This window comes from Teleopsis dalmanni, chromosome X (assembly GCF_002237135.1).
Source record: "Teleopsis dalmanni isolate 2A chromosome X, ASM223713v2, whole genome shotgun sequence".
NCBI lineage: Eukaryota > Metazoa > Arthropoda > Insecta > Diptera > Diopsidae > Teleopsis > Teleopsis dalmanni.
In genome coordinates, this window is record NC_051848.1 from 24,143,961 (window position 1) to 24,166,235 (window position 22,275).

General features: G+C 26.4%; 2 protein-coding genes and 1 long non-coding RNA gene across 6 annotated transcripts; 2 read left to right on the forward strand and 1 right to left on the reverse strand.

Annotated features, from left to right (window-relative positions):
• Positions 1-393: 393 nt before the first annotated feature.
• On the forward strand, positions 394-3,452 carry LOC119688249 (piggyBac transposable element-derived protein 4-like). The gene is made up of 3 exons (XM_038102929.1): positions 394-570; positions 630-1,131; positions 3,397-3,452. The coding sequence occupies exons 1-3, from the start codon at positions 394-396 to the stop codon at positions 3,450-3,452; spliced, it is 735 nt and encodes a 244-aa protein (XP_037958857.1).
• LOC119687010 (bacchus) lies at positions 3,420-17,305 on the forward strand. 4 transcript variants are annotated; one of them, XM_038101153.1, is made up of 4 exons: positions 3,420-3,509; positions 10,737-10,997; positions 14,657-14,822; positions 17,189-17,283. In XM_038101153.1, exons 2-4 carry the CDS (start codon positions 10,767-10,769, stop codon positions 17,236-17,238), a joined length of 447 nt encoding a protein of 148 aa, XP_037957081.1. In that variant the 5' UTR covers positions 3,420-3,509; positions 10,737-10,766; the 3' UTR covers positions 17,239-17,283. The 4 variants fall into 4 exon arrangements, with proteins under 4 accessions (XP_037957081.1, XP_037957080.1, XP_037957078.1 ...); XM_038101152.1 differs by lacking the exon at positions 3,420-3,509 and adding an exon at positions 7,362-7,545; XM_038101150.1 differs by lacking the exon at positions 3,420-3,509 and adding an exon at positions 10,231-10,297.
• Positions 17,306-21,098: 3,793 nt separating this feature from the next.
• Positions 21,099-21,726, reverse strand: LOC119687011. The gene is made up of 2 exons (XR_005253070.1): positions 21,585-21,726; positions 21,099-21,531 (listed from the first exon to the last, which is right to left on the reverse strand). It is a non-coding gene; the product is annotated as an uncharacterized LOC119687011 (long non-coding RNA).
• Between the last annotated feature and the right edge of the window lie 549 nt (positions 21,727-22,275).

Genomic DNA, 22,275 nt, shown 5'->3' on the forward strand with positions numbered 1-22,275 from the left:
CGATACAACCACAACCGCACAACATTCTAAGGAGTGCACAATCTGGACCAGTACGGGCAACGCAAGGTTTGAGCATTGCAGAAACGTTCAAATTGATAATGTCAGATGAATGACATTGCAAAACATCCAACAAGAGAACCGAGATCCTGGATTCCCATAACAAAAAGTGAATTTGATGCATATTAGGGCCTATTTTTGCTAAGTGGCGTTACACATTCTGGTTACGTGCATACGAAAGATTTATGGAAAACTACATCACTTCCATTATATCGTGCTGCAATGAGTGTACAACGATTTTGAGAAATAAGCCGCTTCATACGTTTTGATAATGGAAACACACGCCAGCAACGCAAACAAACTGTCAAAGCAGTAGCAATATCGGACGTTTTCTTGATGCTAAACAGCTGTCTTCGTAGATACTACGTGGCAGGAGTCAACGTCACCGTAGATGAACAATTGTATGCTTATCGTGGTGGAACTGCCTTCACGCAATACATACCATCAAAACCTTCCAAATATAGGATAAAAGTGTGGTGGGTGTGCGAATCCATTACGTCCTATCCATTGCAGGTAAAATCAATATTTTTGAAAATCTAAATAACTAAATGGAATTTAATTTTTCAATGCAGGGACAAATCTATACAGGAATGGCACGGTCTGGTGAACGTGAAAGAAACGTTGGCGAAAGAGTAGTAAAGGATTTATGTGTCAACCTTTTTGGTGGAAGTGGAAGAAATATTGTATGTGACAACTTTTTCACCTGCTACAACTTGGCAAAATCTTTGATGATAGACAACAATTTATCTATATTGGGTACTTGCAACAAAAACCGTACATTCGTGCCGGCAGCATTTGCCAACCCCAAAGGACGTAGGGCTGAATCATCAATGTTTGGGTTCTATAATCACATTACGATGTGCTCGTACATGCCCAAGAAAAACAAAGCAGTTGTAATATTGTCCACTACTCATTATACAACAGAAACGGCCGGTCTTAAGAGAAAGCCATTGCTTATATTGGACTACAACAAAACCAAAGGTGGCGTTGATAACATGGACAAGTGCTTGTCCGAATTTAGTACCAAGCGGCGTACAAATAGATGGCCTTTGGCTTTCTTTCTAGATGGCCCAGGTATGTGCACATATGTACATATATGTATGTATATATGTAGAGGAATCCACATAGAAGGAAATGGAACAAAAATGTCCATCTTTAGTAGACATTTCTTCATTTCCTACAACTTTGTCCCTACGATTTGCATTATAAACTTAAGTTTAGATTTAAGTTAGATTTCAATCCCTTTAATCTTAAAGTATCCTACCGATGACACGATGTCGATTTTGATGATGTTTATACAAAATAAGTTTGTTGTATCAATACATGACAAGTAGACAAAATACTTTTTGAAAGATTGTACATACATACATATGGATGTATGTATATATTCTCTTCAGGTACGTCTTCGTTTAGGTTATTTCTGTAAGAATAGATAAATTAATTTAAAAAATAAAATTAATTAAAAAAAATAAATTAATTAATTTTGGATATTTGAATACCCATCAGATATAGTATTGCTTATATTCCCTTGGCATGTCTTTGTCATATAACTATACTTACATACTTATATTTTTAACAGTTTGTTGCTAAACTTTGCGAAACTATTAACTGAATTTTTAGGTTAGGTTATACCGGCAATCCTAGGTGGGTCCCCTTAGGCCTATAGACCCATTGTGCACGGAATATTTAAGATTGTTTATTTTAAAAACTTTAAATAATTTTATAATAATGTATAGAAATATTTTGAATTTCTTTCTATCTACATTCATATATACATATACGTATGTATGTATGTATGTATATCAAGTTTTTTGAAATCTTAAATGTATACTTTTGCACCAATAATGAAACGAAATTATATTTCAAATCAATTTTTGTAGGATTATTACATAAATTAAGAAGTCCAACATTTGTTAATAAAACACCGTTGTAAAAAATTTCTTTTTATTAACCTACGTTAATTTTTGTGATCCATACATATGTACATATGTATATATTTGCTTACTTACTTAAATGTGCATAATAACCCGCTACTAGTATTCGTCCTGACGCAGTACTCTACTCGATACGCCTGAAATGCAAAGGTTAGCATTTCTTTAACCTGATTACCTCACCGGATACACGGCCTACTCGTATGTCTTCTCCCACCAAATATCGTCTCAAATACATTTATCGCTGGAGCGCTCTTATCCATTCTCACGACATGACTAACCCAATGAAGCTGGTGTATGTTAATACTATAAATTTGATAAATATCGTGATAAAGCTCGTACAGCTCATAATTCATACGGATGCGGTAGTCGTCGCCAACTCATAATGGACCAAAGTTCTTATGAATAACTATTCATATACACATACATACATATATGAATGTATAGATATTAATATATACATATGTATGTACATGCATATATGAATGTAGTAAATATTATTTAATATGTAAACTTAATACATAAAGACTATGTATAAATAATATATTTATATTATACAATATATGTATGTATTATTATATAATAATATTATTTGTAAAATTATTATTTATTAAAATTGAAATTTTCATATGTACATACATATATACAAATATATTCATTATAGTTCATGTATGTATGTAAATAGTTTCTTGCATAATATACATTTTTTGCCGTATTTAATGTATTTACTTGCGTGAATTAAAATTAATAGGTATATACATAACTATGGCATACACATACATATATATGTACTTATATATGTAAAAATTAAATTAATTTTTTTTAAATTTTATTTTGACAATGGCAACCCTAATAAGGATTAATTTACACATGTATGTCTTTTGCAAAAATAATTTTAGGAAATGTGCACTTTCTGATGTGCTGCTTTCTTATTTCCATAGGTACGCAGTAATTAGATATAAGAATATCATTTTAAAGTGGCAGCATTCTCAATAATTTTTAAAGAATGTACATATGTATGTATGTGTGTATGTATATATTTTTCTTTAAATACAACAAAAGAAAAACAAAAACCATAAACAAGTCAATACAAAATTTGATTCACTAATGCTGACAATTGTTATAAAAGAGCAGAGAAGAGGAGGAGAGTAAAATTTATTCATATATTGCATATCCAATTCTCTATTAAAAATTTTGCATTTATCATACAAATTTGCATATGTGTAATATAACACACACACATATGCAGTCGATATAAATCCTAGCAACTATAATACATCAAATTTTGCTTTACTCTTTCTTTGCATGTTTATAGTGTGGTGCTATTTCGTTTATCAATAGAGTGTGTGTGGCACGCGTAAATATTAATTGTTGCAATTATTGTGTCATCTTCACAGTTCGTTTTCAGGTTTGGTGCGTGTTGAACGTGAAAAGATTGAAAAAAAGCGTCCTTTCAAGAAGTAAAGTGTGTGCCATTTAAAAGTTTTGTGTGCCAAATTTTAAGAATAATTTCTTTTAAAGGTAATTGGCACGTGATTATTATAAAACTTATAAATTTATTATCCATTATAATAATATACATATATATAATGTGTTCGAGATGTATATATATTTATAATTTTTTTTGTTATTTCTTATTGTATATGAATAAATGAAGTTCCTTTTTATTTACATATGTACATATTTAAATTAAAGCATTGAAATTAGTGTATATTTTTGTTTTGCTGTTTTTAATAATTATACATGAAATATTGTATTAATTTTTTTTTATTAAACTTTTCTAATTAAAAGTAGATATAGGCGGCGTCAGAGTTGCCAAGGTACTTATTTGGTAAAAAGTGTTTGAAATATTTTATTTGTTTATTAAAGCAACTTTTGCATAAATGTATATAAAAAAATATATGTATATGCTATATAATAATTATTAAAAAAGCAATTAATAAGCAAACATTTAATATGTTTTGGATAAATATTAGACAATTTAATTGTCTGTTAGATATGCTTAGATTTTTTTTAAAATAAGCTTTATAATTTTCTATATCAAATTTTTTTTTTTTCATATTTGGAACAATGACTTTCTAATACTGTTTTTACAAGCAACAAATCTTCATTAACCCATATCCGCCCAAGGATTTTTTTTTTGGAATTTTTGGTCTAAATGTTTTTTTTTTTAAGTTTAATTAGTAAATTGGTGTGGGGTTTGGAGTGAAATTACAAATATTTTTGTAAAGCTAAAGCTTCATACATTTAAAGTAATGACATATATAAACTATTAAAGTTTTTCTAAAATAAAAAAATAATATAAAAAAAAAATCCATGGAAAGTGGTGAAATTTGTTGTTCGATTAATTGAACATTGGGCGGATATGGATTAATTAATATTGTTGATTTAATTTTTTTTAACTTCACTTTAATGTTAGGAAAACTTCGTCTTTAATTAAAATAACATTCTGTACTATATTCTATATACAACCAACAAACACGTTTTTTAAAAGTGTGTTGTTTCAAAAACACTTGTTTTTCATATATTTTTTTATTTATTTTGATTTACTTTTAGTGCAACATAATCTAATACTCTCTATTGTATATTTTATGTAATTAAATGAGATCCAAAGTTAATAGTGTGTATGAATATACAATATTTTGTTTTCTTTGTCAAAGCAAACAGTCAGAAACATTTGCATATCAGTTAAGTACAGTACATTGTCATAAAAAAAACACATTTATATCAAAAGAAAAATTATTAAAACAGAAGTGAAACAATGCATGGTTTTAAAAATATGAACAGAAATATTGTATTGAAAATTAATAATATCAATTATATCACATTGTCAAGTAATAACATACAATAATCACCATTACTAAAGTAAACACTTCTGTTTACAATTTTAGTTAATGCAATTAAAGTCAGGCACATGTTTTAGTGCTGCATTTGCAGTAGATTAGTATTTTGCATTATATAGACATACATATTTCTGAAAGAAAATCTAGTTTTTCAGTGCCAAAAAATACGTTCATATGTATGTTAATTTAAAAGCGAATTAATTGTTAAAAAAAAAAACTTAAGTGTTAAGAATACTGGATGCAAGCAACGGAATTTGTCCTAATCAGTTAACCTTTCGTAACCAAAGAAGCCAACTTTCACCCCTTAGCTGACTGAACGACAGCAGCATGCTAAAGTGCACACATGCTCTTTTAAAGGGTGCCTATACCTAATAGTCATTTTGCCTTATTAAAAACGCTAAAGTAAGTGAACGCACACAACACAGCTAGCTTGGCTCGGCTTGGCTTCGTATTGTTTGATTTGTATATATGTAAGTACGAGTAGGATACCACAAAAGCAAAGCCACACACATCTTATTTACTTAACTACCCTATAGGTAGGCATTATATTGATAAAAACACACATTGTTACAAAGTTATTCAATTGAGTATATTTTTGTTTTTTTATTTGAAAAATTACTGACTGACAGGAACGCACGCTTACACGCATTTGTTGTTGTTGTTCTTTTTCTTCTTCAGGCAGATTAAAACAAACTTGTGTGTGCAAAGCAAAAGGAAAGTAAACACGACGCCAAATGATTTTATAGTCAAAATACTGTACGAAAATCGCGTGTGTTTATTGCTTTTGTCTGTTTTTCCTGCCAGCAGCATGTCTTTTTGTTGCTGTGCCTAATTTAGTAGTATTAATTTATATATATACACACATGTATGCATTGTGAGACTTTTACGTTACTCTATTTATACCACAAAATTTTGTCTGTTCAGTTTAAATGATTCACTAAATATTCCAATAAATGATGAAAGCTAAAGTATTTAAAAAAAAAGCTTATACTTAATAAAAGCTTTATGTGTTAAGCTAAGTAAGACCACTTCACCGCATGTATTCCCTGTTGTGTGCTGTTATTATTTTCAATATTTTGCATTGTGTAAACAAAAATAAAATGTAAAAAAAAATAATTTTTTTTATTATATTTGAAAAAAATATGTGCTGTTCTGTTCTGTTCTGTTCTCTACTATCTGGTTTAAATTGATAAGAGCGTTTGAGTAACGAAAACGTGTTGTTTAATGTTACAGGGTGCAAAACTCTTCATCACAGCATATGTCTTTTAAATTTTTTTATATCTGTCTCTTGATACTTAAATTTATACTTAAATACTTAAATTTATATGCAAGTTAAATTATCACAAAAATTAACAAGTTGCTTTAATTAATGAGTGATGACAATTTATTTTAATAAAAATTAATTGAAATTTCTTAAAAATCTGAAAATGTATTTTATAAGAATTTTAAATCGATCAAGTTATCTGGAATGCCCCCATTTGACGTGGAATTTTTTTAAAGGCCATCTATAAGATAAGATCTATAAGAAAGCCATAGTTACCTTAAATTTGAAATTGTTGTATTTAATGAAAATTTATTTAATTTAATTTAAGAAAGATAGAAATTTCGATTTAAAATTGGTCACGGCTTTATGAGTTTCGTCATGTTGATCAAAATAGTGTTGTTCGATCAGTATAAAATGTCTGAATTCGCTTCTATTAAAAGTAAATAAATGTATTTTTGCATATCAACACAAAATTAAATATCTTTTAAATTTAGGCACAAAAACATACTAAAATAGTAGGAAATCGGCAATTATAATATGACTGGCTCTCTGCATTACAAGCCTTTTGGTCATGACTAAAAAGAGCATAAAATTACCAGGATCATATGTTAGGTTAGGTTGGTGTGGCGGTCATACGCCTGTTAGAGGCGAGTCTATAAACTATAAAGTGTTTAATTTTGTAGGATGACAACTTAGTCAGGTCGGTAAGAAAAGGGTCCAAAATTTTTTAAATCTTTTCTTATCTAATGATGAGCATAGCAATATAAAACCAATGCATGCATAATATTTTTCTTCTGTTATTTTTTAAAATTTTCTATCCTACATTTATATGTGCACTTTATACTTAATGCCAAAAAGATACTGGATAATCTGTAAAATTCATTAAGTGTAGTAGAACATTCATCTGAAATGAATGCACTGAAATTAATTTTCAAAAATTACTCACGTGTAGCAGGCCCCCTGCTATGTGCTATAGGTAGCTAGAGGCATTACCTAAAAATTTGCAGATCAACTAAACAATTATAAATAAATATTTTTTTTTCTGCTGTAAAATAATTTTAAAATCATATTTTAGAATATTATGATGCTCTATAGTCTCTAGAAAATTGTAAATATTTTGAATAATCACCCTGTATTATGTTGTTTTCATATGTGTATTTGCACTACTATATATGTGTAAGCACAAAGAACTACAGATTCAAAATACTCTGACCGGCCTGGCCTGATGGCTCTCGTTGACATCGCATATCAAAAGATAACCAAGCAGAATAAGAAGCACATGTGAAAAAATTCAAATTAATTGCTGTAAAAGTAATTGGGTGCTTGGCAGATATATAATCCGACATAGGTGTATCAGATACAAGTGTGAAAATATATTTGTGTATCTAAAGCGATAATACGAGTAGTTTGAATAAGAATGGTATTACAAGTGTTTATTGGGCCATTATAGGTAGGTATACATATCACAGATTATTTATAAATATGGTTTACAAGAAAGATACGGCAATTGATATTGAGAACTGAAACCTGTTTTAAAATTTACATACGTACATATATTAGTTTGCAATTATGAAATATTCATAAGCATTACCAATATCAATATCAACAGCAAAAGTTAGTAATAGCAAAGAGATTTGATCACTGTAAAAATGATTAACAGACAGACCGTCCCGACAATCATCATTTACTTATACTTCCACTATAGTAATAATTTCTTTTTTAAAGCGCTTACAATGTGCTCTGCCCATACGTATCGTGTGGTTGGTAATGTTCTTCATTTGTAGAATAATTTACCTTACCACCTTTGCTTCACTTTACATACAATGGTTCCTTTACGGTTGAAATAATCTATACATAAAACTAGACTAATTGTGTTTCGTTTATAACACATAAGTTTTAGAAAAAAATATTCTGTTTGTCTTTACTGAGGACTTGACTTGACTGGACTGGGCTAACGCATATCAGCGCTTTCTTATCAAAATCGTTCAAAAGTTAAAAAATGTATTCAATATATTTATTTACTTTTTTGTTTAAAATTATATTTTTGTGTTGCTTTAAATGAAATGTATCAACGATTACGAAATATTTAGTATGATTTAAAAACATTGTTTTCTCAGATATTGCGGTATGTGATTAAACTGATAAAACATAACTTTAAAATAATAATATAAAAAAATGTTTTTTTTGGATATAGTTTATTCTTTATTAATTTTGAGCTATAAACCTAGTTTTAGTTCTTCAGAAGAGATTTTACACATTATGTCTTCAAACTAATATCTTTTCTATACTATATTACGCTATATATTTCATATTATGTTAAATATGAAATTGTGGTTTTAATCAAAATCATACTAAAATTAAATATTTATAGAAAAATAAGAAAGAATAGAAATCGGTGTCCTTATTCTATAATTTTATTCAAAATCAAGCTTAAATTAGAGATTTATTAATAAAAAAGTGGGCATCCTTATTAAAAAGCAATATTGTAACATATATTTGGTGCAGTAGTCGACACTTTGATCTAGAGCACACAATTTCATTTATATATAACAGCATTGAAAACTTCGGCCTAAGAATTTTTATATATAATAATAAAATCTAAAGAAATACTATAGACATATTTATATTAATATTTTTTTAACATCCGTATTTGATATCATTAATACCGTACACCTCAACAAGAAAAAGAAAAGTTGTACATAAAATTGGGTTCTGATGCTATATGTATATTTTTTTATATAAAGATATGGATAATATACATATGTATAAGGATGGACAGACATGTATATATATATATATATTTATATACATATAATTCTACATTTAAGGCTCGTTTTATAAAACATTCATCTTATATTAAGCCTAAGGTTTACCTATACTTTGTTTTATTTTTTAAATCAACAAATATAAAAGAGGTTAATATTCATTATATTGTTATTAACTTATTAAATAGTGATTCCGTAAAAGGCAGTACGGTATGTAGAGTAATGTGAAATTCTAATAATAAGACAATTTTTTTAAAAATTGAAATCTAATTTTTTTAGAAATACTAAAAATTGTTTATTGTTCATTGATGATAAAAATGAAATATTTGATTGGTTATTATGAAAGTAATATATTTATATTTTTATAAATATTATCCATTAATATTTAAGAACAAATAAATGATATATCCATTAACAAATAAGTGATAAAAATATGTTTGGTCTATCATAATATTTTTAATTGTAGTGTGCATTGTAAAGTGTGTGTGATGCACACAAAATTTTTGGATATCGTACTAGTTTATTCCAGAAAAGCGCACATGTCATATTAATCTTTGCTTGTGTTATGTGTAGCGCAGAGCAATGTGTACGCTACACACAAGCAAATCAATTGTTGATGACCAAGTAATCAGATTATTTAACTATATTAAAATCATTAGTGTTTAAGGGTTTATGCTATAATGTTATAAGAGTCAGTGAACAGTCAAGCTAAAAGCACTGCAAAATAATATAATAAATAAAAAAATAAGACACATCCAATTTTAAGCGGTATAGAATATAAAGACACTAATATTCATTAATTAAAAATAAAAATTCTGTACTGATATTATTGTTAAATGCCGCTTGTATTCTACCACCAATATTTTGGGTACCTTGATTTTATTACTAACTACACTGCCGGTGTCATCAATTCACATTGTACAGAACAGAACAGAACTATTGAAATAAAATTCTTAAATAAACCCAGAACTAAATGAACCCACGGCATAAACTATACTAGTAACAAAAACAAATCATTAATGACTAACGACAAAACGACGAATGACAAACGACAAAGCAGCAACCACATATCGCATGGAGCGCGACGACTTTTCAAATTTACCGCCAAACAATGTTATTTGTACTTTTGTGCCGACTGTACTCAAGAAACCCAAGCAGCATTCTGTATGGAAAAACTCAAGAAACCCACTTAAATTGTCATATATTGATTTATTTTTATTTATATATATTTATAAATTTTTTTATATAATAGATTATGTTTTTCTTTTCAATAATACGTATTTACTTTAATTATTTGAATAGTACTTTAGTTTAAACAATTAAAATTAATTTTTGAAGTTTCTACAATTTATAAACTTTTTACTCACATTTGTGCTCAGAGCAGACGACGCCTTCAGTCTTGTACGAGCATTCAACGGGTAAACAGCTTTGGAAACGGTTAGTAACAACAAGAATATTTTTCCTTAGCTGATTTAATTTCTTTTTTTTTTTGTTGTTGTTTCCTTGTTACTTTGCTACATATACGCAATATAATCAAAGCGTTAAGCCAAGAAAGAGGCAGCTATATATGTATATATAAAGTCGCATAAAGTTGATTGTGTTCTGTTGTGTGTTTGTGAGCGAAACAGCAAGAGTTTTGAGTTCGTTGTACAAATTTAATATTTTAAACACTTCGGTAACGAAGAACTCGACAGTCTACTTTTGAAATTTGTTGTGTTAGCATCGTCGTTTCGGTGAAGCGTGCGTAAAAAAAAAAGATTAAGAAAAAAACGACAACTATTAGCAATTTAAATTTATTTATTCAGAAAATATATGTAATTAAATTAAAATAACTAATTATCATAAAAAAATTAAAAAATATTTTAAAATTTCTCAGTTTAATTGACGAAAACAACTAATTATAAAAATGTCGGCTGTTGAAACTAATAATGGAGATTTAGCAGTGGAGAAGACTGCCGGCGATGCCGTTGACGCTGCTGCCGCAGTCAAAGAGGATTTAAAGAAACCTGCAGTTGAAGAGACTTCAGCAGCAGCTACCGCTGATAATGGCAACGCCAAGGATGCGGAGGCCGACGAAGATGAGGGTACTGAAACAGCACCGGTTAAAGAGGTTAAAGGAACAAAACGTCCGGCAGAGGTAAGTGAAACAAAAAACAAAAATATCTAAAGACAGTGTATAAAGTAAATAAGAAAAATTATTAAAGAAAAAAATTGCTGTGACAAACGTCGAAAAAATTTCGTAACAGTTTTAAAATTTCATTAAATTATCAGTTAAATACTATTTTATTTTAATTTGCATAAAATACTATAATTTTTTTTTGCTGTTTACAGCTATTGTACAGAAAAAAAGTAGAAACGAGTTAGTTAAATGTGCTATGCCAATAAGTTTATTGAGTAAAGCGACGCCGACGCCATGATTCATAATAATAATAATATACGTCAGGCATTCATTTTAATTTTAGATGTTGCTAATAGATTAAATTTTATTTGTTATTTAAAGGTTACTGCTTTAAAATTTATTAAATATTATTTTCATAATGTTCTAGAAATATTTTGTATACAGAAAATAGTGATCCATGTAAGCGCGCGCATTTTAATTCTTTTGATGCTTCAAAGAAAAGTAGGTAGTAAAGAGTCTGTTGTAAAGTGTTTTCTCACGCACACAAGTGAGAGAGAAGAAGAGAAAAAACAAATTACAAACGGACGTTTACTGCAATTAAGAAGTGGGGAAAGCAAAGTAGTAGAAGAGGACAGTACAAGTAGTTTGTTGTAGTACGCACCAATTTTTGATAATTCTCTGATTAGTAATTTTTTAATTTGTTATAAAATTCTAAAATAAGCAAAGCAATACTACAAAATAAGTTTTACGCTAAATATGATGAATTTCTGTTTCTAAATATAATTTTCTATATATCCAGTTTTTTTCTTTTTGTATTGATGTGTGTTTTCAATTTATAGTGCCATTGAGAGCAGAGCCTAACTATTTTTTCATATGCCGCCATTACCGAAAATCAATAATGGTTTTTTTTTTTTTCAATGGTTCCATAGATTTTTTTTTTATTCATTAACATTTAATGTTAATAGTAGTGGGTTAAATCAATTTTGCTTATAAATTAACATATTTTTATTTCAACTAGAATTTTATGTAAGCAATATTTCATAAAACAAAAAAATACTTGTCACATTTAGTGTGGCACAATTTGTAGATAAGAGACGACAGTATATGTACATACACGTTTACCCCACACATTTCTGCAATAAAATGTGTTTTTCAAACGATAGTAAAATCATATTAATCCGCATATTATTTGAAATTATAAATATTATATCTCATTGCAATGCTTGTTTATTTTATTGTAATAATTAATACAATAACATTTGCTAGAAGTAATTTGTTTTTTTTTTAATCGTTTAATCATAAATATAAAGAACAGATCTGAATGTAATTCACACATTAAAAAATAACATTTTAATATAATTTTTATAATGACTGGTATAAATTGTTAGCAATAGTTTTACAGTATCTGCTGCTACTACATTTATATATTTTTTTATTACACATACACTTTTTAAAAATTGAGTGGCTGCGACGCGCGCAAAAATTCACATTTAGACCGACCAACACCGGCCGGTGTAGCTTCCACACACACATATATATATACATATAGATGTATGTGTGTATTTTATGTTGTATAGATGTAGTTAGTTGATGGCATACAAGTGTTTAACGTTTCGTGTAAAAACCAGTTTTGATTAATTGTTTTGTTTTCCTTTCTTAACTAATATTTAGTTTTTTTTTATTCTACTATTTCTTTTACAACAGCACCAATGCAATAAATTTATTAATGAATTCAGTGGAATAAACAAGTACTACAATAAAAGTATTTTCTCTCAATTTGTGTACAGTTTTGTCTCTTGTGTTTTTTTTTTTTTTATTGTTTTCAGATTTGTCTTATCTCTTTCAGTACTTCATATAGCTTTCTATAAAAATATTGCCCTCTCAGTTATGTACATGATGATACATATATAATCCTTGTATTGCATAAAAAGTAATACTAAAAAGTACTTGTGAAACATACAGAAATTCAAAATAAAAACAAAAATGTTTTTATTTATTTTATTTTAGACTTGTCTTGTCTACCCATTACTTATATTTTTCCTCTCTTTTCATATTTATATTTTAATATTGCAATTCTGCAATAAATTCATTAATATATTAACATAAACTTGTTTGTGTATATATATTTATATATGTTATATATATATATACATGCTTGCATCTACTATTCAAGCGCGCATATTAATACCACCGACCCTTTAATTAAATTTCAAGTGTTCTGTACTTGTTTTTTTTTTGTCGTTCTTCTGGTATTTATTACATATCAAAATATATTATGACTTTTTTTATATATTAAAATTGTGTTAGATATTAACACAATTAAATGTTAAAATAGAATTTATTAATTCAAAATGTGGATTTTAAAATATATGAGAGTTGAACACATTTCTTTTTTTTCGTATATATCAGCTTTATTTGCTGCTTTTCCCCCTCCAGTTGCGTGGTCACCCTTACCATAAATTGCATTTATTTTTATTTTATTTTATTTTTTGTAGTATGTTCCTGAAATAGTCTGTGAGAAACTGAGAAAACACATTTCGTTTGTTTTCTGTGTTCATTTTCTCTCGTTTTTATCACGTTATTTATTTTGTGTATTCGGTTTGAAAAAGTATTTGGTGCAGGTTTGGTACAGTTTTGTTTAGATAACAATAAATATTCTAAATAGTATGATGATTAGGCTTTAGAATAAAAAAATATTACGTACGAACATTGAGAAAAATAGATTAAATAAAAAAGTGTATTATTTAAATAGACTTCAAATATAAATTTGTTTTTAGTAGATATAATAGTTTCAAGTATTTGATAAATCTTAATAAATAGTAATGGTTGTTTTTTATACTTAACATGCTTAAAATATAACTATTCTATTACTATTTTTGTAAATTTTGTTATGACATAAAATAATATTTTTTTAAAATATTTTTAATTCAATATATGTCCTATTGAATAATAATTGTGTAAATAAATACGGGTTTTTATGTCACAGGTAATCGGTACAGTAATACATATTTTCGTTATTTTTTTTCTCTTCCTTTTTTATTTTAAATTGTTTAACGCCACCAAAAGAGCGTCGCTGACAACGTTGCTGCAGCATGTAAAACAAATTGCTGCCTTTGTTCGAGTTTCTCTGTCTCTCTTTTGTGTTTATTCGTTCGTAGTCCTCCTACAAAAGTCATATTTACAAGTAGGAATAACGATTTTTTTTTTTGTTTAAATTTTTTAGTCATATTAAAAGGCCTAGAATAGAAATGAAATGAATTTTATTGCCTGCTGCTGTCATTGTAACGAAACGTGGCTGCCGCCGTCGCACACAAAAGGGATGAATATATAGCATTCAGTTGAATGTATTACGCCTGTTTCCCAATAAAACATATCCGAATGTAAGAAAAATGTATGTAGGTTCATATGCCAAACAAATAATGTTTTTCGTACGCATTTAAGTAGTAGAGTTTGTCCTTGCTCAAGGAGGATGGGTGGTATTTTGGAGCTTATCAGGAAATAAACAGATTTAGGTCTACTCTTATGTATTATAAGGAATATATACTGAAGTAGAAAAACGAAGTTTTTCTTTCTTCTTTTCTTTTAATTTTGTACTTTATTTTAAATACTGTCATAGCCCTTTTTATAGATTTAATAATTATCACCTATATTTTTAACATTTTATTTTTTGATTTTAGGCTAAATCGGCTGATTCTAAGAAAGCAAAGAAAGAAAAGGCTGCTCCCGCTGATGGTGAATCAGAGGATGAAGAAGTTCTAGAAGAAATTATGGAGGAGGGAGACAGTGAAATAGAAAGTGATGAATATGATATCCCTTACGATGAAGATGATATTGAGTGCGACGGTACGTATATATAATACATTATATAAATTTTTAAAATATTGTTTTATATATGACACAAAACCACAACTCCTCAACCCAACCTCACCTGTAACAAATGAATTTATCAGAATTGCCAATCTATAAGAATAACGACCAATGCGAATACCGTATTTGTTGCTAGTTGGCCATTCAGACGTAAGTCGTCCAGTAGCCTGCGCTAGCCAGCCATTAGTATACCATTAGATTTATACATAATAGTGACAATTAAAATATCATTAAAATGTATTCAACAATACTCATCGGATAGATATTTTTTTTAAGGGTTTTAACTCCAGATTTTTCTAATGTTCCTCATTGTGAACACTACGCAAAGCTAAAAGTCAATAAGCTTTGTTCTGAAGATATCAGGTTTGAAAGCCTTTAAACAAAGTTATACGCCGGTAGCTGTCACGTGTAGTTGATTCAATGTAAAAATTGGATATCTAAAATATACATCATATCCCTAGTACGAAAATCATGACATTTTCTTTTGTGTAATTCCACTTTCTTAAAGTGAAACAATAGTATTTATTAACTTATAAAAAACAAAAAGTCGCACCTCATCACAACTCTTAAATATTTATGAGGCTGCGTTGGGTTTAAGTGGCTCAAAAATAACGCGAATAGCACCCAAAAATATTTAGTAAATTAAATAATTTTATTTTCACAGAAATATTATTTTAAAAAAATAAATTTGAGAATGATTATTTTGTTAGCTAAACACAGGCTTTTTTTAAGTCATTTTCGATTGGTAGATATATATTTGCGCTCGATGTTTTTTTTTTAATTTTTTTTTTTTACTTGATTTTGTGACCCAATCGAATATGTTTAGGGTTATCTCTGAATATATATTGTTATCAATAAACAAAATAGCTGTTAATTTCAGGGTAATCTTGCTACTTAGACAAAATATCTAAAAATTTTTAAATTAATCAACTATTATAGATTTCATTCAAGATTTACCAATCGAAAATGAAAGTTGCACTAAAAGTGAGGAATAATGATTAAAAAATTATCCCAAATTTATCAATCAGACACAAGACAAGTTTTAATCAGTATTGCCGTTGTTATAATACAAAGTGATATACTTGTAGGAAGTAAGATGTTCGACACTTGATTGTCTGAAAAGATAAGTGACTCAGGATGTGGTCAATCGTGGTATAGTATGTCATGTCAATAAAAGGGGTGGAGATGTCACTTAGAATTTTAAGTATACTCTCCAAATGCTCTACAAATGTAAAAATTGTAAAGCTGTTTATATATACCTTTAACAAGTTCAAAAGCACCGCTTCCTTCTAAACTCCTTCCTATTTTAATATGGGAGCTGGCAATTAAACGTAAATATGTTAATTTTGTAGTGCCACATATAATGATTTGTTGTTATAAAAGAATTCAATTTATTAAATAATAGCAAATAACATATTAGAATTTCATAAGTGAAATACTTTGTAAAGCAAAAGACGATCAAGTTTCAGAAAATTGTTTATGTGGTCTTCATAACAATTATAGTATATGTATACTTTAGCATACTCAGTGAATTATTCCATGAATAGTGCATAACGAAGATTTTAATTCTCTCAACAAATCTGGTTGAGGTTAGTCTCAAAATTAATGACAATATTTATATGGTAACAAATCTTATTATTTATTAAAATATTTTATTTGACAATAATATAAATAAAAGTCACCTATTCAGACGTAAGGTAACTCATTTTTTCCACTATTCTTATAGAAATTAAAAATTTACTAACAAATAAATACATTTTAATATTAGAAAAAGTTTTGTGTCATATGAAAAAATGTATTATTTATTAATATAAAATATATCAGTTATTTTTATAAAATCAAAAATTTTTATTTATAAGATTTATAATTTTTTATATGAAAATGTATAATATTTTTATATGGGCGATATAATTGTTTTCTTTAATATTTTTTTTCTTGTATAGGCATATAAGAATGTAAACTAAAATTTTATTTAAAAATAATTGTGACAATATTATTTTTATTTACCAAAATATATATATTTTGTATAAAGCCCTTTACTTTTTATTAATTGGGTACATTAAATTGCTAATAAAACTATTTGGAAGTTTATACCTACCATTCATCTTTCAGGGCCTCAAACAATTGGAAAATTTTCGATCCATTGTTTATATAATTTATATGTAGTAAATATATATAATATAATATACATATAATTTATTTATGTTATATATATAAAATATTTATAATATATATATGTATATAATTTATATATATGTTTACTCAATCTTAATTAAATAATTTATATTTTTATTTCAACTGAACACTGTATTTATAATATTTTTGTTTTTGTATTTTTATAGATGAGGACGATGAAAATGATGAAGGATCAGGATCCGATGATCAAGCGTAGGTCGACGGGAAGTAGTCGTAGTCAATATCATGATTTAATATATAATAATAAAAACAAAAAAAAACCCAAAAAAAAAAAATTAAATAAAAACTTAATTTTAAATTACAAAAATTAATAATATACATACATAATTGAAGTATGATGTTACGTTTTAAGAGAAATATTTTATTTCTTTAAGTAAAATAATATGTAATTTTTTTATATATAAAAACAATAAAAAAAACATCAAAGGAAGGTAAAAAAAAAATCCCATGATACAAATAATGTACTTTCCCCTTATAAAATAGTTCTTAATTTTTCAAGTATAAGTTTAAAATCATAGAAGTTTACATTTAATTTAAAGTTAATTAAAACTATATATTAAATTGTATCTAATTAATATGTTACGAAACAAACAAAAAGAAAACCTGAAATTAGACTTTTATGATTCAAAATACAAAACACGAGAAGAAAAGTATTCAAATAAAACAAAATATAAAAAAACAAATTACAGACTCTCAAATTATTTTCTACTACATTTTATATATATTTTAAGATTTTTTTACTATGTTGTTATATTTAATATAATATACATTTTTGTTTTTGTAATACATACAATGGATTTTATTTTTATATATTTCGCATATTCGAAATTTTGATTTCACACGAAAAATGTACGCTTAATCAAATCAAATAATTTGTGGTAGTTCACAATGTCACAATGTTTGCTGCTTGCGCTTTTTACTTGCAAAAGTAGATGAAATGCAAGCGAAAGAAAGAATTGCGTTAACAACACGGGTAAGTTTTTTTCAGTGTGCTTTGTTGGTTTTGCATTTTTTTTCGTTAAATTATTCGCTTTGAAAGCGCAAATTCGAGTTGTGGGAAGAAGTTTTCTTTTTAGTAGTGGCAATTAAAACAAAAACTAAAACACCATAATAAGCATTATTGCATTATTGTTTTACTTCAGCAAATTCAAATTCTAAAATAAAATTAAGCGCGCATATATTGTCTAGATGCGCGCTGTGTACATAAATTGAAATAAAGAATTTGTTAGAGAAAAAAAGTGCATAGAATGATCTTCGTTCAACTCATGAAGTGAACGAAACATTATCCTTAAACTAAAACTAAATTGTATTGCTAGAAAAACTAAAAATTAAAACCTAATAAATTATCTCTTTTTGATTGAAATAATAATATTTACAGTATTAGCATTTTATTGAGTAGTTACTGATAAAATTGTACTTACATAAATATATATATATATTTATATTATTTATTTATTAACTAATTAATATACAAATACTGTACTACAATTGAAAGAAATTTTTATTTGTAGTAAAATACACTTGAAAAAATACTGAAGCTATTAATAAAAAAAAGTGAAAGATACGCACTTTATGCGTAAAGCATAAGTAATTAATTTAGTAACTAATAGAACTAAATAATGTATTTATAAAATAAAAAAAAACTGTAATCTAAATTATATTTAAATGAGTTGAGTTTAACAAATTTAATAATGTATTTATTAAAATACGTGTATTATTAATTATATAGCAATAGTTTTGAAATTGTTTTTAAAACGCAAAAGCAAAAGCAAAAAAAGCACTAAATGAAAACTACACTCAATAAGAAATGTTTGCAACATTAATTATATAGATAATAATTATAATAATAATAAAAATGAAAATGGAGAAAAAAAGTAAGATGTCTATTGTTATTGTGTAGCAAAGCATCTTGTACAAATTATTTAAAGAACAAAGTATATTTAAAATTTAAATATAGAGAGAAGAATATACACAAGACAAAGATACAACAATATTACTAATAAGCATTTTATATTGTTATTAGTATAAAAACATAATAATGTGCTAATATGAATAAATAAAGAAATTTAAAACAAACCCACAAATAATGTATTTAATAAAAATAAGAAAAAAATATTAATATTAAAGTTGTGTAGTTTATATAAAATAAACGAATTTTTAATTTGCCGACTGATTTTTAAATTCCTACAAAAATAACCGAAAAGTTGAAATAAAATAAAAGACAGCTAAATTTGAATGTACTTAATAAAAAAAGAATAAACAATTTTAAAAGTGTTTTGTAATAAAAAATTAAACGAGTATATCAAACAAATCAAATTAGTTAAATATAACAAAAATATACAGCTGAAACTTGGTTGTATATTTAGTATATAAGGGACAAGAGGAGTTGAGTAAGAAAATTAAGAGTCACATTTAGTACCCGAGTCGAGTCACTGGTATTATTTACAAAATATTGCCTGACTGCTTCTACATGTAGTTTCTGGTATAAAGACTAAGATTTGTGGATGTGTAGAATTGATACGCTATTTATTATGCTATATATTAGAAATTCTGTGTTGTATAGTTTTAAATGTATATAAAGTATATTTACACCAAATCCGGTCTAAATCAAACCAAAATGTTTATTTAGTTTGAATTATCCTTATTGCAATTTTAAATGTGTCAACATATATTTACTTTAGGATGATAGTATTCAAATTATTATAGAATTCATAGTAGCATATATTGATTTTGGTTAAAACTTTCACAAAGCTTAGAAATAGAATTTTTGGACTATTTCAAATTTGAAAAACTCCAGAAATGTTTAACACTTAATACAAAATTGCAGATAATCTAAAAATGTAAAATTAAATATAAATTATGTTACAAATTAATTTTGAATTGAATTGAATAGAAATAGCTAATCCAGAGACGGACAGACAAATATAAATTAATTATTAAATATTATTTAAATATTTAATTTACATATTTCTGTTATAAGACAAAGATATATTTTAACTTAAATATCTATTAAATGCAAGAGCAAGATGCTTTTTGTATTAAAAACTATCAACAAAGTAAATTTTTTTTTTAAAGGCATTTTTAAATATTTTCAACAAAATAATTCTTTTTTAAAAAAAAAGCAGTTTAAATTATGTTTTTTAAAAAAATTGATTAAATTAAATATGTAGATTATTCAAAAAACGAGAAAATGATAAAAATAATGCGTTTTTTTTAATAATATATAAATAATGTCTTGGCTGCAATAAAAGTACAAATTTTCTAACATTTAAAGAGGATAGGATAACCGTAGAAAAAATTTGTGAAAAATTTTTTATTAATATATTCTTTTGGTCTCCAAATTAATAAATTTAAAAAACTCTCCACTAGCAGAATTTCAAACATATCCACGGCTAAAGTCTAGCAAAATGATCAAAATAAATTATCAGTGTTCGTAGGGCGTGACACTTGAATTTGCTTCTCATTTCATTGTAATTTATACTAAATTTCTGCCAAAAATAAATACAAGTAAATAAATTCATTTATTTTTATTTATTAATTATATTTTATAAATAGTCAGAAAATAGAACTGGTCAAAAAAATATATATATAAAAAGTAAATATACTAACAGTCCTTATTGTAAAAAAGGACAATTTCTTATTTCATATTTATTTTCCTTATAAAAAAAATATTTTATGTAATTTGTACACAAAAGCATTTATAAAACAAAAACAAAAAAAAACGAACAAAGCAATAAATAAAATAAATAATTATTTACATTACTAAACAAAAAAAAAATATTGAATATTTATAACAAAAAAATAAAAAAAAAAAAATTATTATTATTACATACTTATTTAGTAAATATAATATAATAAGTTCTTTTATGACATGGTAACCTCGATCATGTTTTTGTAAATAAGAAGAGAAAAAAAATGGTTTTGAAAATGAAATAAAATTTAAAACAAAAAAAAACAATAATTATATGGCAATTTATTTGCCAACATTTTGAGATGTTTTTTTAATGTTGTTGAAACCGTAATAGCTAAATCTTGAGAAAATCTGAGTAAAATACGTTTCTTATAAATGGTGAAATTCAAATAAAGGTGGTGAGTTTGAATGCCATTTCGTCGTGACAGTAATTTCGAGATGTAGACCCGACCGCTCCTATTATACTCATTTCGTTTTCTCAGAATTTAATAAGCAACAAAATTTTTTATAAATAATATGAGTCTCAAAGACCTTTATACATGAGTCATAACCGGTACGCATGTTTTGTTGATTAGTCATCCACCGAATGGGAGATTATTATCTGTAGCAAATTATTCCATATATAACTAACGTTTAGTTTATGATAATGTTTGCGTAATTCCAATCTTGCAATAAAGAATTTATAGACAATTTATAGACTTTGTTGTTATAATTCCGGCTGTTTTACCAACACTTGCAAATATTTAAACTTAAAACAGATCGGCACTTAGTAGATTCTTGATGTAGATGCTGCGGGTACTGCAACGATATTCAAATGTTTATTATGAGATTTTATACATTATTAGTATTACCTTTGTATTTGATGTTGATAACTCCCTTGTCAATTCCAACTATACATTAGGAGATCTGGTAAGAGATATACGTATAACTTCATCCAAATTTTTATAGCGTATAAAATTTACAAATTAAGCATCAAAATGAAAGAAAATTAGGAAAGTTTGCTAAGATAAAATATATAGTAAGTATATTATAAAAAGTGATAATGTTTCAATACGACTTATAAGATATAATAGATTTATGAAATTATATAAAACAAAAGTTCACTTATAGTTAGTTATATTTCATTCCATTCTATATAGTGAAAGTACTTGCTGTTTGGAATTTGATGATTTTTATATTGTGATTTTGTGCGACTGATTGGCACTGAGTACCATGCATAAACGCTTTAGGAGATCAGTTACTAATACCCATTATTATTTCTATTCTAGATCGATGTAATTTTTTTCAGAAAATGCTTCCTGTACATATTTACTATATCCTACGGATGTTATATAAATTAAACACTTAGATTTCTTTTATTAATTAGAATTATAATTAGTTGTAATTTGCAATTGCCAAATTAATAGCATTAATTTAACCAATTTTAGATATATATTCATAAAAAAGCTTAATTGAGTGGTTTAAGTACACATATTTCTCCATATGTCTATATAGACATAGTACATTAAAAAAAAATTTTTTATCATTTAATTAAAATTTTTA

Excerpts from the sequence above, each read along its gene's own strand:
- LOC119687010 (XM_038101153.1), top strand. The coding sequence starts at position 10,767 with ATGTCGGCTGTTGAAACTAATAATGGAGATTTAGCAGTGGAGAAGACT. Across the intron at positions 10,998-14,656 it reads GAACAAAACGTCCGGCAGAG|GCTAAATCGGCTGATTCTAA; the intron begins GTAAGTGAAACA and ends TTTTGATTTTAG. Across the intron at positions 14,823-17,188 it reads AGATGATATTGAGTGCGACG|ATGAGGACGATGAAAATGAT; the intron begins GTACGTATATAT and ends GTATTTTTATAG.
- LOC119688249 (XM_038102929.1), top strand. The coding sequence starts at position 394 with ATGCTAAACAGCTGTCTTCGTAGATACTACGTGGCAGGAGTCAACGTC. Across the intron at positions 571-629 it reads TTACGTCCTATCCATTGCAG|GGACAAATCTATACAGGAAT; the intron begins GTAAAATCAATA and ends TTTTCAATGCAG. Across the intron at positions 1,132-3,396 it reads TTTCTTTCTAGATGGCCCAG|GTTTGGTGCGTGTTGAACGT; the intron begins GTATGTGCACAT and ends GTTCGTTTTCAG.